At 44.2% G+C, this 17,624-nt stretch overlaps 1 protein-coding gene across 1 annotated transcript in view; it reads right to left on the bottom strand.

The window, feature by feature from the left end:
• The window catches only part of LOC149431424 (glucagon receptor-like), a 147,080-nt gene extending 131,303 nt beyond the window's left edge, over positions 1-15,777 (bottom strand). The window contains exon 1 of the mRNA XM_089665617.1: positions 15,727-15,777. Within this exon, the coding sequence (XP_089521743.1) occupies positions 15,727-15,777 (51 nt within the window). The remainder of the gene's footprint in view (positions 1-15,726) is intronic.
• Positions 15,778-17,624: the final 1,847 nt, after the last annotated feature.

Here is a 17,624-nt window from a genome sequence, read left to right as displayed (position 1 = left end):
TCTGCTGACCTCAGAAGACTCATGGGGGAGGACCAGTGATAGATAATAGGAAAGGCTATGCTCCAATTGGAATGTACATCCTGTGTATAGGCACTCCCCATTGCATTGTTCGGTGGGAGGGGATTGACTTTATTCATGTGGGGGGCATGTGTGTATTTTTAATAAAACAGAGAGCTGGGTCTAAAATCGGCCCTTATGTGAGTTGCAACACCATCCTGAGAGTGTCGTTTGATCATTCTAGGGTAACGGAGCTCCAATTCTCCCACATTTCAACAGAACCAAAGTATTTGGATGGGCAGGAATCGTGTAGTTTAGCTGCAGTCGTGGTAAGCGAGATTCGCACAGCTTTATGGGGGATTTCTGCGCATCCAACTGCGAGTACTCACGGTAAGGAGAAATTCGTTAAAGCGAATTTCCAAGACAGTTTGGCGAGCCTGGTGGATACTAACGCGTATTCTTGCGTAGCTAACCAAGAACGAGGGGGGAATGAGCTATCATGAACTAGCAAAAAGTATGCCGGCACATTTCAGGTCTCTCTGCCATTAAGAGGATCGCTTTTTGCGTGTTCGTGTGGCTGATTTCGCTCTCTGTTAGCTAACAAGAATTACCGCTTAACAAGGACCTAGTTTTTTTGTCCTAAACTCTTGATTTGTGGGTGAAAGACGAGGGTTTGTCTCTGCTGAGAGCAGCAGAGGGGTGGGTTTGGTTGGCTGGATTTGGTCAAGTTTAAAAATCTTCCAACCAAAAAATTAAACGGGTATATGTTTTAGCGGGTAAAAGTTGTTGCATAGTGTTAGGTAAGTATTTGTGGGTTGTAGGTACTGTGGTAATTGCTCTACCCCCCTCCACGTGAGGTAATTATTACAGTGCTGAAAGGTTTAGGTTAATTGTTAACTGCTGTAAGATCTCTGTGTGTATGTAGTCTGTGCAATGTTTTGTGGTATTACTGCTCCCAGCAAGCATGCAGCAGGGGGTTCTTTCTGTTACATGTGCATGTTAGTGTGATATGTTGGTGTTTTATGTCTGTTCTGTGATCGTGCCAAATTGTGTTGTATGTGTGCTGTATATTGTTGTGTAATTGTCCAGTGTATGTTCTGTCCAAAAGTCTGTTTTATGTAAGAGGTTAGAGGCAATTTTGAGGCTAGAGTCTGCTGCCATGTGCTTCTCTGTGGGGGGCCATTCTAGTGTTACCATGTGCTTCCCTGTGGGGCGTAATTCTAGTATCTGCCATGTGCTCCTCTGTGGGGGGTCATCTTCTTGACTAACCACATGGACTCCTTTTGTTTGGTGGCCATTTTGTTGGCTACCATGTGCTTTCCCTGTTGGTGGCCATTTTGTTGACTACCATATGTGCAGTAATCTCTATGCAATGTGTATGCAGCTTTCTATATGCATTTGACCCATATTGTGTTTTTAATCCAAATTTTTTACAGTTTCATTTGTTTGCTTTTAGCTTTAAATTTGCGTATTGCCAGCCAATTTAAAGTGTGTTAAGCGAGTTTTCCCTTCACGTGTTCCACATTTAGTGAGCGCAGTGAAGTCTGGGTTTTTGCACATAGATTTCTTGTATAGTGATTATGTTTTCTTGTGTTTTTCCTGTTAAAAGTAGTTCCTTATTGTAAAGCGGGTTTGTTTTAAGCTGCTGTGTCGCGTGTTTCGCGTCCAGCCGACTTTTTGTGTAAACGGTTTTAGGTGGTTGCAGTGAAGAGTGCGTGTATAATGTGGATCGTTTAGCGGTGCTGGTATGAGTGATTTTTGCGTCAGCAACAAGGTTACTTTTGGCGCAGTTTTTCGGTTTACCTCTGTGTAATTGTTTTACTGTGAAACGTCCCGTGTTTTTCATAAGGATCCACTTTGTCCTTTTTAACAGTTTTTCAGGTTGAAAAAGGGTTTTTCTGTGTGTATTGGAAAGTTTTTTTCTTTACACAAATTTCCTAAAGGTCAGTTAGTAGGTTTCTGGCCAACCAGTGACCCCTAAGTAACATCCAAGAACCCCTCTTTTTGTTTTGACTTGTGTTAGCTACTGTGTGCAGGGAGAGAAAAGCCACTTTCATCATTGTGCGGTGTGGCCTGCCAAACACAGTGGGTGATGAGAACCACATAAATTACGCTGTGTGAGTGGGCGGTCCAGGGAAGTCCTGGTTACCACAAACACTTCGGGTGGTCAGGATCACATAAATTGCGCTGTGGGAGTGGGAGGTGTGCTCTCAGTCTGACCGCCACTTGATGCGCTTCGGGTGATCGATAAGTATCACATAAATTACGCTGTGCTGGGAAAGTGGTGGAATCAGGCCTCTCGGTAGGATCCCACCGAGTGCTCCAGGGGGTAAACAGGTACCCGGACGCGGGATATATACCAGTGACTAGTCACGATGGGCAGTAGTCAGTCCATGAAGAGAGAGGGGGAAGCAGCCCTCTTCAGGGTAAGGACAGCTGCACAACTGATGAAGGTGAGTTTGGGGGGGAAGTCTACAGAACCCCTCAAAAGGTGGAATAAATGGTCGAAGGGTACCAGATGGGAAATTCCCCGGGAAGGTACATTTGACGCATGGAGGTGGGAAAAATTCATCTCTGAATTTGAACCACGGATGCAGGCGTCAGAACTAGAGATCGCACAGCTATGGCTTCACAGGTCAATCCGATTAGGGAAGCAGGGCATACATAAACTGGTGTCTGTCCGGAAGAACCAGGTGATGTATACCTGGCCTCCAGAGGGAATAAAACAGGAGGATCCAGTGTCAGAGGTGGAGGAAGCTCTTTCAGGGCTGACTCTACTAAGGCAGGCAGGATCAGGGTCTGCTGGGGTTCCCCAACAACCAACAGTGGCTGAGATAAGTATAACTGCACCTGTCTCTTCTTATAGTGGCGTCACTCTTGACGTACCTTCCGTGTCTTCTGTATCTATGCCTCAGCCTCTACCTCTCCCTTCTCCCTGCTTCACCCCAGCTCCTTCTGTTTCCAACTATGAAGCCTTCTCAACAACCGATTTGCAGACTATCTGTGAATCAAGGGGAATAGACACCCGGTTAAGAAACAGGGCGGATTGCATCAAAGCGCTACGAACCACTGATCAGACCCCTGCCCCCCAGCTATACCCTGATCTGAGGGACCTCAAACCTGAAGGTGCAGTAAGCGAGGTGGTTAATCTAAGCCCACCGATGATGCTGGGTCAGCCCTTGCTTTCTTCCCGGACCGAGGCCTATCCAGTCAGGGTGCAGCAATTTGAAGGTCCTCCCAATGCACAGGGGGAACGGACTTTAGGGGAACGGGTAGTTTGGCATGTCCCCTTCACCCCGGCAGAGATCCTCACTATTCTGGCTGAGCTCCCGGACTATCGAGTCAATCCGAGAGGATTTGCTCGAATGTTTGGACAAAACCAGTTCAGCTATGGTATGAGCGGGTCAGATTGTGCACAGATCCTACGGGCAAAGGTGGGCATGGAAGTGGCCAGTACAGTGATTGCAGGGTGCTCTATAACCACGCATGAGGAGATGACTTCAGGGGGCAAAGAGTTCTGTACACAGCTAAAGGCAAAGCTTCCAGAAATGTATGGTGCTACCTCTACTACGGACATGATGAAGCTCACCCAGGGTCCTAATGAGGAAAGAGCCTGCTTCTGGCGCCGTCTCAAGCAGACGGCACTGGATGCGGATCTGGAAGTTGGACCTGATGCTCCAACTGAAGGGGTAAAGGTGACCGCGACGCACATTCTGTTGCGGGCCAAATTTTTGGAAGGCATCGATACTAAAATTCGGGAAAGGCTGGTTCTGGCCCGACCCGAATATAATGAGATGTCTATCCCTGCTGTCCTTTCCACTCTTGCGGCAATAGAGAGGGAAATGGATAGAAGAAAACAAGACAAGGCCAAAGTTCTTATGTCCCAGACCCCACACGAAAAACCAAGGGATCTGGGTCACAGGAAGGATAGGCCCCCACCCAGGTGCTTCCAGTGCCACCAAACGGGGCACATGAGGAGGAGCTGTCCCCAATTACCTAAAGGTCGGTGGCAGTTCATTCCTGATGAGTCCTCCGCCCCCATGACCACCATGGTAAGTAACTCCTATGAATTCTCATAGGAAGTTGACAAATCGGTGTCGGCCCAGATCCATCTTTTTCTAGAGGAATTAAAATATCCCCTCCCTTGCCTCACCGACACCGGTGCAGCAAGAACGGTCCTGCGAAAACAGGACATCCAAGGCAAGGTACCCCTCTCAGGGGAAAGCCCTCCTAACCCCTACTAACCTCACTATCAAACGATGCACTATTCTTAACCCAGCTTCTCTTCTTCCTGTGTCGGAAGATGAGAAGGGGGGGGAGGACAGCAATGACAGTGCTGAATTTTGCAACACGACTAACAATACTAACACCTCTTCTGCTAACATGTCTTCTTTGTCCACTACTAATCTCTCTTCCAAAGGACACGACTGCATTTCTTTGGTGGAACTGGAGTCAGCGGCGACACACCCCATATCACCCCGAGAGTAGCGGTAAGGTTGAACGTCTTCCGATACCCAAAAACCTTGGCCTGAGTGTCTCCCCATTGCCCCCTATTCCATCCGGAATGCCCCTCGGCAACCACATGGGCTGTCACCCTATGAGGTGTTGTTTGGGGGACCTCCCAAAACAGGGTTGTACTTTCCTCAACAGTTGTCGTCTTTGCATTCACAGCTTACAGGTTATGTGCAATCTCTGCAACGGGAGCTGCAGAAGATACACCATCGGGTTCGCGAATCGCTCCCCGATCCAAATACAATAACAGGTGTTCTTTCTATTGAGCCAGGTGATTGGGTCGTCCTAAAGAAACATCAAAGAACCGGACTCGAGCCGCGGTTCACCGGACCATACCAAGTCCAGCTGACGACACCTACCTCACTCAAACTCGAGGGACGAGACAACTGGGTGCACGCAAGCCACTGCAAGAAGCTTTTCAGCTACACCAGAGAATGAGGGGTGTCATTTTCCTTTTTCTTTTTGTTTGTATGTCTTACATGTGTGTGAACGGAGGAAAAGACGGCAGATACCCCAACCTTTTATTTAAAATGCACCTGCGTTTAGCCAGAACCGCCAACAAAACCAACTGTTGGGTATGCTCAAAGCCCCCACCCAGTCATCACATGTCTGCAATGGCCGCTGTTCATGCCCTATATGACATCCGCGTCGGCATGAAAAAGCAAGGGACCCCTGGTCAGCCCCCACGTAGACATTTGTCGGTAGAACTTAATGACACATTTTTAGCAGGTAACATCAGTTTCAGCACCAATATTAGCTCTAGCTCCTGTAGGGCCCTCACCAGTCCATTATGGGTAACTGGGCAGCTAGGCAGCCCTCAGGTGTGCTTTAACATCAGCTTTGGCACAGGTAACAAGTTTGTTGGGACTACCACCTGCGAGGGAGGTATAACTGTCAATCTGACTAACCAGACTTCCCTTCTGAGTAACCACACTGACCGACCAGACCACGTGTGTTGGAAGGACGGATGTGATGTGCAGACTGAGGGAGCAATCCCCCAGTCTGTGCAACTGTTGCTCAGTGCCAGAGGCCGAACGAGGAACTCTTCCTGCTCTGCTCTGACAGGTCCATACTATTTTCTGTGTGGTTCGGCAGCCTATAGAACATTTCCCCAGAACGCGAAAGGTTCGTGTGCCCTCATAAAGCTAGTCCCAGCATCCTATGTAGTGATGGATCATGAAGAGTTGATGGTCCACAAGAAGGTAAGGATGGCAGGGAGAGTTCGCAGGGAGCTGTTCTCTGAGGGCGACCAAGCATGGGCTTGGTTCCCCTCATGGACAGGATGGGGAATAGAACTTATGAAGCGCCTGAACAATTTTTCTGTCATCGTGGATAGTATGTTTAACGAGACCGTAGAGGCTGTCAGAGAAATTGCCCAAGAACAACGGCAGATGGGAATTTTAGTGCTTCAGGAGAAAATGGCCCTTGATTATCTTTTAGCCGCCAAAGGGGGGTTCTGTGAGTTCATCGGAGAGGATTGTTGTACTTGGATAGAAGACACCGATGACAAGGTCCAGGCCCATATGGACAAAGTTAGTGAACTACAGGGAAAAGCTAGAGCTATAGCTAGTGAGGGTTGGAATCCGTTCAAGGGTTTGGGAGGATTGGGAGATTTCCTGTTCTCCATCGGATCTTGGTTGAAGGAAGTGGGAGTGTATGTCCTGATGCTTCTCTTTTTCATCTGCCTTTTATATGCCGCGGTGAGATGTTCCTGTTGCCTCATCGACCGTGTAAGCCAAGCTCGGGCAGACGACCACATCTCCATGCCCGCTCCTGGGATCCCACTCCAACCACTGATCGGAGGAAAACCTCACCAACCAACCACCTTCTCTACAGATTACGTCCTGGCTTCCCTCTAATTTATCTCTCTGAAGACCACATTCTCCAAGACCTTCAAGCAAGCTTCAAGCCTCATCATGGTTTGTGTCTGCGATTTAGAAAACTGTCTGGGTCGAGACCAGCCTTGTGTGGCCCCGTCTGCAGGGGCAATTTGAGAATCTGTTGCTGGATCTCCCCAGACCACCGTGGGATCACAAGCCTTATTCATACCACAAGTCTGTTTGTGGTTTTTGCAAGAGCCTTCCTGTAGTGAAGGTTCCAACGCTCTTGAGGATCATCGCTTCAATCAAGCCTGTTTGCGTCGAGTCTGCGTCGGGTCTTGTTGTTTCAGGTACCCCGTGGAGCTTTATTCTCAGGGACAACTACAGGAACTCTTTGAAGTTTGAGACTACACCCATCAAGCTGAAGAAGATCAAGAAGGGACACGAGGAGAATATGATAAAACAGGAGGGAATGTCATGGAAATTTTGTATTGTTGGTCGAACATTAAATGTGTCATATATTCGTGTTATTCATATGTCTCTCGTGTGGCTTAATTAAAGCTCTGAAGGCTGCAATTGGGCCATGCGCATGTACAATGTATGTATTACAGTACTCAGCTTGGTAATGGATGAGATGGCAGATCTGCGCTTATAGACCGGCGTGTATACCACCACGGCATTCGATGCGAATGCTGCTGTCAGTAGACCGTGGGCCTGTATCCACATATCAGCAGCATGGTACCACATGGGCTTCATAACGCAAGGCGCCAAGCGGTGTGAACTCCACGTGTAGGCTTATGCATATCTTACAACCCATTACTAATCTGAACTGTATCTTGGATGGATGTGTTTTAATAAAGATCGTATCGGGCCCATCCAGGTACAGACTGATATTTTTAGGAGATGCTTGTACAAAGAATTTACATACCAATAGAAGCTAGTAGGACAGGAAATATGACCTCAGATGGCTCAGGGGGGGGAAGGGGAGGAAGTCTGCTGACCTCAGAAGACTCATGGGGGAGGACCAGTGATAGATAATAGGAAAGGCTATGCTCCAATTGGAATGTACATCCTGTGTATAGGCACTCCCCATTGCATTGTTCGGTGGGAGGGGATTGACTTTATTCATGTGGGGGGCATGTGTGTATTTTTAATAAAACAGAGAGCTGGGTCTAAAATCGGCCCTTATGTGAGTTGCAACACCATCCTGAGAGTGTCGTTTGATCATTCTAGGGTAACGGAGCTCCAATTCTCCCACATTTCAACAGAACCAAAGTATTTGGATGGGCAGGAATCGTGTAGTTTAGCTGCAGTCGTGGTAAGCGAGATTCGCACAGCTTTATGGGGGATTTCTGCGCATCCAACTGCGAGTACTCACGGTAAGGAGAAATTCGTTAAAGCGAATTTCCAAGACACCGGAGGAGATGGCCGGGGACGCTGCAGTGGACACATCGCGGGAGCGCAGGACAAGGTAAGTGCTGCAGGGACTCCCTGAGCAACGCCGCATGGTAAGCCCGAGTGTAGCTCGGGGTTACCGCTCTTGGTACTCAAATTTTACCCCGAGCTACACTCGGGAATACTGCCAGGGAGGTTAAAGCTTCTAAATATCAGCAGCATGTGTGCATGGACACATAGGATAACATGGAGGGGCGTCTGGAGCTGTAAAAAAAACTTCTGACGCCCCTAAACTGTTCACTGAACAATAAGTCCTCCTGCACACGGGATGTTTTTACAGCGGCTGTTTTTTTCTACAGCCAGTAAATCCCCCAGCATGTTACCCTAGGTGTCCATGCACACATAGGCTGGAATCAGCGTTTTTTGGCTGGAAAAAACAGAACTAGTGGGTTTCTAGAGGAGTTTTTAGCTGTGAAAATGCTCTGACACTGAAAATCACAGCAAAACGTGGCAAACTGGTGTTTTTGGACTTTTTTTGAGCGAAAAAAATTTGGGGGGGTAAAAAAACACTAAAGAACTATAAAAACCGCAAACGCGGAAAAACACAGCTAAACACTAATGCAAAAAACGATAAAAAATGCTGAAAAACTGGCGTTTCTAACGTGACTTTACACAGCTAACGCTACCAGATTTATTAAAAGGCCCCCCCCCCCCCTAGTGTGATGGAGCCTAATGAGGAGCATACAAAACAGCTGCTGTAAAAACATCCCGTGTGCAGGAGGACTTATTGTTCAGTGAACAGTTTAGGGGCGTCAGGAGTTTTTTTACAGCTTCCAAATGCCCCTCCATGTTATCCTATGTGTCCATGCACACATGCTGCTGATATTTAGAAGCTTTAAGGGCTCGTTCACACTTGACTAATTTCTAACTCTTCCCAAACACACCTATAGCATTTGACAGGCGTTAGGCAATTGGGAAGTGTTTTTAACGCTCCTCAAACACTTACCCAAATGCTCCCCAAATGTCCTATGTGCATTTTTGAGGCGTTTGATAGGCGTTTTCCGAGTGTTAAAACTGCACCACAAATGCCTATAATAAAGTTTAATGGTATTAACGCTCCGTAAACGCCTTGAAAATGCCTGCCAGGTGATAATACACTCGGATATTTGCACTGATCCACCAAACTAGGATTGATAATAACATACAAACAGGGGCGCTCTGACAATTTGGAAACTCGGGCACTGCCCGAGGGCCTGGGGTCAGGAGGGGGCCCCATGAGATGCCCCTGGTACCTTTTTCTTAGGCTTTTTTGAGTTTGGGCAAAGACACAGGGGCCCCCATGATCCCCTATTGCCCGGGGGCCCCATGAGTTGTCAGTCCGCCCCTGCATACAAAGCAACATATATATATATAACATATCAAACCAAGAAATGAATATGCAACATCGTACATTCATAATAATACTTTGACCAGATAATACAGAGGAGGTGAGAGGGACAAGCTAGACTTTTTCTTTCCAATTCTTTTTTATTGAATTTTAACAAAGCATATGAAGTTAGAAAATAGGTAGAGAGTTAATTCTGATTGTAAGAGTGATAATACACTCGGATATTTGCCCTGATCCACCAAACTAGGATTGATAACATACAAAGCCATGTATGAAACCAAGAAATGTATATACAACGTCGTACATTCATAATAATGCTTTGACCAGATAATACACAGTGCAATCAGCAGATTTTTCTTCCGCGTAGACAAAAGATATAGTCCTGTTTATAGGTAGTATATAATGAGCAAATCAGAAAGATAGAAAGGTAGAAAAAGGGTAAAGAAACAACAGAGCTCAAATTCAGAAACATGTTGACTCTAACCGATGCACCGTCACCAGTTATTAATCGTGTACTTGAATCAGATTCTAGAGATTCTCAATGTTAAACATATTATTCCAATAGGACCACCTGGTATCGAAAACCGTGATATTCTGTGATGAGATGGCGAAAGCCCTCTCATAGATATAATGACTGCATACTCTATTAATAACATCCCATATATTAAACATTTTAGAGGACATTAGCAATTATCAGCCTGGCTGCAATTAGAATGTGGGCGATTATCGTTCTGTATTGCACAGGGAAGAGGTTTATGGTAAGATTTACTAATGCCAAATGAGGGGTTGGCCTTGTGATCATTCCAGACACTCGAGAAATTAGTGTGAAAACATCATGGCAAAAACAACGCTTCGTCCATTTTAAAGGCCGCTTATCTACCTAACCAGGAAAGTTCAAATTTTTCAATTCATGTCAGTTCCATTAAGGTTGACTGGTATAATTTCTCATAGTTATCTTTAAACGTATCAGAGGAAGGGGCAGATATACAAATGCCCAAGTAGTCTAACTTCTTATGAGTCCAGCTATCAGGGAATTTATCTTTAAGACATTGTAATGGGACCTTTGCAATACCCAATGGGAGAGCGCAGGATTTTGTTATGTTCAGCTTATAATGTAAAACTTTGCTGAATGCCTTCAAAGTTTTTGAAATCTCCATTAACCACTTCCTGTCCGGACACTTTTACCCCCTTCCTGTCCAGGGCAATTTTCAGCTTTCAGCGCTGTCACACTTTGAATGACAATTGCGCGGTCATGCAATACTGTACCCATATGAATTTTTTACCATTTTTTTGGGACAGATAAAGCTTTATTTTGGTGGTATTTATTCACCGCTGGGATTTTTATTTTTTTTACTATGTAAATGAAAAAGTCCAAAAATTTTGAAAAAAAGTGTTTTTTTTTTAAATAATTTGCAAATAAATAATATTTCATCATAAATCTTGGCCAAAATTTATTTCGTTATTTTTTTAGTAAAAAAAAAAAATCCAAATTAGTTTATAACCAAAAATTATAATTTTTAAACATTTTTTTTTTACATTTTTATTTTATTTTTTTTATATTATTATTTTTTATTTTTATTTATTTTTTTACATACTGTCACCCTAGCAGTACAGTGTCACCATGGTGACACTACTACTTGTGGGGGACGATGAAGATTTTTTTTTTTTTTTACACTGATTGCTTTTACACCCATATAGGATGTAAAAGCAATCATTTCCCTTTCTCTCTGTCTGCATTCTAGCAGTCATTGAGAAGTACTGAGTGAGCTGTGATTGGTCACAGCTTGTCACATGGTACAAGGCTGTTGTGAATAGCCTTGTACCATGTGATCTCTGTGATCATTCACAGATTTCACACGTAGTAAGCAATGATGTCACAAGTGACATCTTGCTTACTACTTTGCATGTGATCACTGATTCACCAATCAGTGATCACATGATCAGGACCTCGTACAGAGGTCCCGTCCGATGATCGGTGTTTCACTGTGTCCGGAGGACACAGCGGGCACCGGATCGCGGTGCTGCGCGCTCCCAGGGAGCGCGCACAGCTAGAAAAGGCGGGTGCTGTTTATGAACGGCAACCCGCCCCTGGACTGCCACCGCCCTGCCGTTTATAAACAGCAGGCAGACGGCAAGAGGTTAATGAATTCTACATCCTCATGCACACCGGACGTTTTTACAGCGGCTGTTTCTGGCTTTTGACAGTTTTTCATGTTTTTTTCTACAGCTAGTAAACCCCCCAGCATGTTATCCTACATGTCCATGCACACATAGACTGTGATCAATGTTTTTTGGCTGGAAAAAAACCCCAGAGCTATTTTAGCTGTAAAAACGCTCTAACGCTGAAAAATGTGGTAAAACGCTGCAAACCGGCTTTTTTGGATGTTTTTTTGACCCAAAAAACATTTTTTGTTTGGTAAAAAAAATGCTAAAAAATGCAAACATGAAAAAATGTGGGAAAAATCTGCTAAACGCTAATGCAAAAATGCAAAAAAAAGCTGAAAAACTCCCGTTTACATGACTTTACACAGCTAATATTAGCAGCGTAATCAAAACGTCCCCCCAGTGTACATGAGGACTAAGGGGTCTGCTACTGTAAGTATAACATCATCTGCGAATAGCCCTATTTTATGGGATTTATTTGCTATTTGTATACCGGAGATTAATGGATTAAGTCTAATTGCAGTCGCAAAGGATTCCATCGCCAAGGAAAAAATAATAAAAGACAGGGGGTAACTTTGCGTAGTGCCGTTGGTGATTATAAAAGAGTCTGATAGATCGTTAGATGTAAACACTGCGCAGTGGGGACTGTATATAAAGCCGTAATAGCTGATTTAATGTACCAATAAATACCAAAATTGTTTAGAGCAGCCTCTAGGTATTGCCAGTGGACCCTATCAAAAGCCTTTTTGGCGTCCAATGCCAAGAAAACAGCCTGAGATTTACAAATTTCAGTAATCCTCATCAAATTAAGTACTCCATGGGTCCCATGTGTTGCTTGTTTTCCTTTCACAGAGCCCACTTGGTCAGTTTGAATGACAGAAGGGGTTATTTTCAATAGGCGAATTGCAATAATTTTAGCGTATATTTAAGGTTGGTATTTAATAAAGATATTGGTCTGAAGTTTTGGGGGCGGTCTATAGTTTTACCAGGTTTAGGTAAGGTGAATATAATTGCCTCCAACACCTCGGGGGGAAATGATGCCGTGGTCACAGCTTCATCAAACGTTTTTTAAGATGAGGCAGTAATGTGTCTTGGACTTCCTTATAATATTCTGCAGAGAATCCGTCAGCACCGGGCGAGTCCCCTTTCAGTAATGATTTAATAGCGGCTTTTAACTCACTCTCTGAGATCGGTTGATTTAACTCTTCCAACTTTTGTTGGTCGAGTTTAGGCAGCGGGAGGTTATGGAAAGCATTTAATAAGGTCAGGAGTAGGCTGAGGGGTATTTGGGTCATCTTTAAGATGATAGAATTGAGAATAGTAGGAGCGAAAAGCCTCCGCTATTTTGTTGGGGTGAAACGTTATTTTATTCGATATAGGATCCATCACAGATGATAGCTTAGATTTATATTGTCTAGCAGTAAGGTAGTTGTCAAGCATCTGCCTTGTTTCCCTGTGTATAATAAGGCGCTTTAGCACTTGTAAGATGTCTTTCATGTTGGAGTAGTAGCAGGTTTCTAAGAGCTAGTCTATTAGTTTGTAACTCTTGTAATATATTAGGTGAAAGGGTTTGTTTGTGTTGGGATTCCAGTCTAGCAAATTTATCTACGGTTTCAGAAAATACTCGTTTTCTTCGCCTTTTTTTCTGTGAGGCTAGTTTCAATAATCGTCTCCTGCAATAGGCTTTATGGGCACACCAAATATTAAATACATTAGTATCAGAAGAGGCATTAATGTCAAAGAATTCCTGCAAAGATTTGGAAAGGGTAGAACGAAAGATAGAATTAAGAAACATGGAGGTATCATTGCGCCACAAGAAAAATACAGAATTTTAGAGTCTCTCCCATATTTGTAAGGATATAGGTGAGTGGTCTGACCATGTCATCGGGTGTATTTCCTCTTTGGAAACGTTGTGTAATAATTGGAGTCAATCCTTGAGTAGGACTTGTGAGGAGCCGAAGAGTATGTGAAGTCTTTTTCAGACACGTGATGAAATCGCCAAGGATCATATAAATTGGTTTCTTTCAGGATAGGAGCTAAGGAATGTCGCAGACTACGAGAGGAACTCAAGACATCCAAGCATTTGTTAATAATGACATTGAACAGAAATGAAATCCCCCTGCGCTTAATGGAAATCTATCTAATAAATAAGCAGCTGACACCCTGTCCTATCCTTATAGGTACAACACAAAAAATAAAATGAATAAATGGTGTAGCGCTAAAAGACCATCAACATATGAACAAATAGCATGTGAAAAATAATAAAATAAACTGAAATATAAAAAAATAAGTGATAGATCCCCCAGGGATCTAGAGCATATCGGTATCACAAATTGTGATAATAGTGAATACATCAACTAGGTCCCAAAATTGGACCCAAATATAATCATCTGAATGACACCCAATCCCAAATGGGATGCACACGCACAAACAAAGTGACTTACAAAGTGAATCCCAAAATGCGGGATAATCCTAAATATCAAAGTGACACGTGCTGAAATCCCCAAAAAATACAAACACATAAAATAATGTGTCATAAAAGACATAAAAGACAATACCAACAAATTCAGTGACCAAAAAATATTAGATAAATACATATGGAAAAAGTCTAATAAAGTGTAAATCTGCAAAAGGTGCTTCAATCTTCCAAGTAGGTGATATGGTGTATGTGCAAAATAAGCCAATATCCTTAAGTGGCAGAAATGCCCCCTCACCTCCTTCACGTGACCCAATGGGCCAACATGCCTTATGCATCACCCCAGATCCTTCACAGGTAATAACTCCATACCATACAGACTCCACTGACTCCACAGACCCTCACTGGTAGCTCGCATACAGCAGAGGTTCCCCTTCCACAGGCAGGTTAACGTGGTACAGCCAACTTACTCCAACCAGCCAACCATGAAAGAACAAAAGAGATCCTCCATAGCGCAACACTATTAATTCACAGTGTAAATGGATGAAAATCGCCAAGTAAACACTCACATTTGAGACAGCATTAACAGGCAGTCACACCACATGCTATGTGTGTACTCTGTATGAGATCGGGTATACCAAGATGGCGTACGCCGGAAACACGTCACCGAGCATCTACGCGTTGCGTCACGCTCCACACGTGACTTCACCACAGTAGAGCAGAAATCCTTTCTGGACCTTTGCGACTTTTTTTCGTAGAGTATTGAAAAAGGAGATTTGGTTGATATTAGGAGCATATAGGTTCACAATCGTATAAAGGATATTGTTTAGCTCACAGACCATAATTAGAAAACTTGCCCTTCGATTCTCCACCAGGGAGTGTAGAGAAAATGCATAGGAGTGTCTGATTGCAATGAGAACCCCGCATTTCTTTTCAGGACCATTAGCTGTAAATATATTCGGAAATAATCTATGGGAGCAGCATGGTGCTTTGAGATTGGAAAAGTGAGTTTCCTGCCAACAGATCAAGTCCCCATGGAGCTGTTGTGCTTCTTTCCATAGCATTTGGCGTTTGAAAGGGCTATTAAGGCCATAGGCGCTCATAGACACAATCTTCAGTACCAAAATGAAGTATACAACATATATAATGTTTCATCGTCCTCTATTGACCTGAGTAGAGATTACATAATAGTGTTTACAGAATATAGAATCACATTTTCCAGATGTTCCTGTTGGCAACAGATGCACCTCCACCTACGCAGAAAGAACAGAGACATCTTAAAAAATTCCTGAGATAAGCAAGCATTGGTGCTCTGTTAGAGAAACTAGAAAAAGAGTGTAGAAAGAAACTGGAGAAAAACAAAATAAACAATTAACAAACAGGCTCCTGTGAACCTAATCACTTCAGCGTGTTGGGGTTATATTCCAGGAGTCACTGACAACAAGATTCACGTTCCAATTGGATTTCAAAATAATAAGGAAACAATGATAGTGCGTAAACGCAGATTCGTTTCATATCACCCCGTCACTTGCTCCCATTCAGACGTAACTTTCCTAGGTGATGTCTTATTAGATGCAAGCTCCTCTTCAGCAGGTAGAATTCCCCATTTCTTAGCTAGTTGGAATCCCTCCTCCTCTGAGCTAAGAGTTAAAGGATTATCTTTCATAATCAGCAATTTAGTGGGAAATCCCCATTGATATCTAACATTGCTGTTCCGTAATAATTTCGTAAATGAGATCAATTTTTTTTCGGGCAAGAATGGTATGTTGGGAGAGATCAGTGAAGAGAGAGATCCCACTGTATGGAGCTGGAAGAGGGTTTTTTTTTCTTGCAAAGATCATTAATTCTTCCTTTATGTGGTAGAAATGGATTTTCGCAATTATGTCTCTAGAGAAATGATCAGGAAGAAAAGATGGTTTTGGCAGTCTATGCACTCTATCCACTATCACCTCTCTATATGGCGTGTGCGGTAATAATGTAGAGATCATCTACTGGACATATCATCTGAGGTCTGCGGCTGGGACAGTTTCACTCACTTCCCGAAACTTGATATTGTTGCTATGTGAGCGATCCTCTAGATCCGCCATTTTCATTTTTAGGGCTTTTAACTCTTCTTCAGTATTGTTATGGGCATCAACTAATTAGTTGTGAGCCGTAGCAAATTTGCCCATTTTAGAGTCTCCCGCTCCCCTAAGTTTTCCACCTCTGTGTTCATTTGCATCACAAAACTCATCATATCTTTATGTAGCGAGTCTTTGAGCATAACTAACATATCTTTCATGACTGAAGCAGCTAATGGAAAAGACTCAGCAGGATAGTCCTCCAGATGTTCTATGAATTCTCTGGTAGTATTATGAGAGAAGGAATCATTAGATTGCTCACCATTATGGTGTAAATCTGGGGAGCAGCATTGTTTGGTCTTCTGAGGACTGCTGGTAGGAGTAGTGTTTAGGAGACCTGAAGGGCTAGAGGTTTGCAAGCGAGAGTGATGACTGTCCTCAGCCACATGTTGCTGCATGTCTAGAGAATTGCAGGCACCGGTGCCAACTTGAGAGGAGGGGACACCTGCCGGAGCGAAGAACTCCATTAATTTGCTGGGTCCCTCCTTGATCTTTCTCTTCCCCATGATTCTGGGTATGTTTCCCACACTGTCAGGATGCAGGCTGCGGTCAGGGCTAAGATTCCTGCTGCACCTTTCGCTGTGTTCCATTGTCCATGTCGGCGGCTCCCAGAGCTCTCACTCTATGCGGCTATCTCCGTCAGCTGCCGGCCACGCCCCCCCAAGCTACACTTTTTCAAGAAAAGTTGAAATTACATATCACTAAAGCCTGCCATTGACAGTCCATAGGGAACTAGGTGAGATTCGACCCATGCATGGCCAGGTTGAATGTTTGATGGATCAGTCAGCTTCTGTACAACCAGCCTGCCAGGTTTTATATGCAATTATTGCAAGTGGCTATTTTAGCCGCTAGCAATAATCACTGTGTTCTCTCTGCGGGGATGGCTTCCCCCACCCCCCTACCGGGAGAACATAATGACTTGGTGGGAGGGATTCCCATGTCAACAAGGCAAATTTCTTTCCTGCAACCCAGCCTTAGCTGCCTAAATCTCTTGATTTACTAATTGTGTTTACTTGTAGTTTTCACAGATAGTAATCTTAATTTTCAAATTTTTCATCATATTCTTAGTATGAATTACTCAACTTTATGAAAGGTTACTTTAAAAGAAAAGCTTTTTTTGGCCATACTTCTCTTGTGGGTGACCAGGGTGCACTTACTCCTGTGACCTAGAGTGAGCTTGTAGCAGGCCATTACTTGCTATTATCTGGTATGGCAGAGCCGCTCCAGGTTCTGGAAGGATCCCCTATTGTCGGGATCTACCCAGCTACCTATTTAGCAGCTGGCTTGGGCTTTCAGTGCACAGATGGAGCTGAAGCCAGACACTCCTGCCCTCTCTCCAGCCCGGCTCTCCAGTGAGCACTGCAGGAGCAGAGCAGAGAAAGGCAAATGACAGTCTTTGCTCTCTGCTCTGAGAAGACCTCCACTATCTCACTCCCACACCAGGCATCCTCTTTCTTCCGGAAATAGCTGCAATCCCCTCAATTTAATATCGGTCCCCGTGCTCCCAAAAACCACCCTGCCTTTTTCATGTGCACTCTGGAATGCCCGCTCTGTCTGTAATAATCTCACTTCTGTCCATGACCTTTTTGTATCCCGCTCCCTTAACCCACTAACAATTACAGAAACCTGGCTCCAAGCAGCAGACTCTGCTTCTCACGCAGCACTTTCCTATGGAGGCCTCATCTGGACCCACTCACCCAGATCCAGTGGTCGGAAAGGTGGTGGAGTTAGTTTGCTTCTATCCCCACTGAGCACCTTTCAAGTCCTCCCTAACCCTCCCTCTCTATCCTTCTCTTCTTTCGAGACTCACTGCA

Source organism: Staurois parvus, unplaced genomic scaffold (assembly GCF_062004578.1).
Source record: "Staurois parvus isolate SC_StPar_1 unplaced genomic scaffold, SC_StPar_1.0 ptg002268l, whole genome shotgun sequence".
Lineage (NCBI taxonomy): Eukaryota > Metazoa > Chordata > Amphibia > Anura > Ranidae > Staurois > Staurois parvus.
Note: the sequence above shows the minus strand (reverse complement) of the source record. Positions and strands in the feature narration are given on the sequence as shown.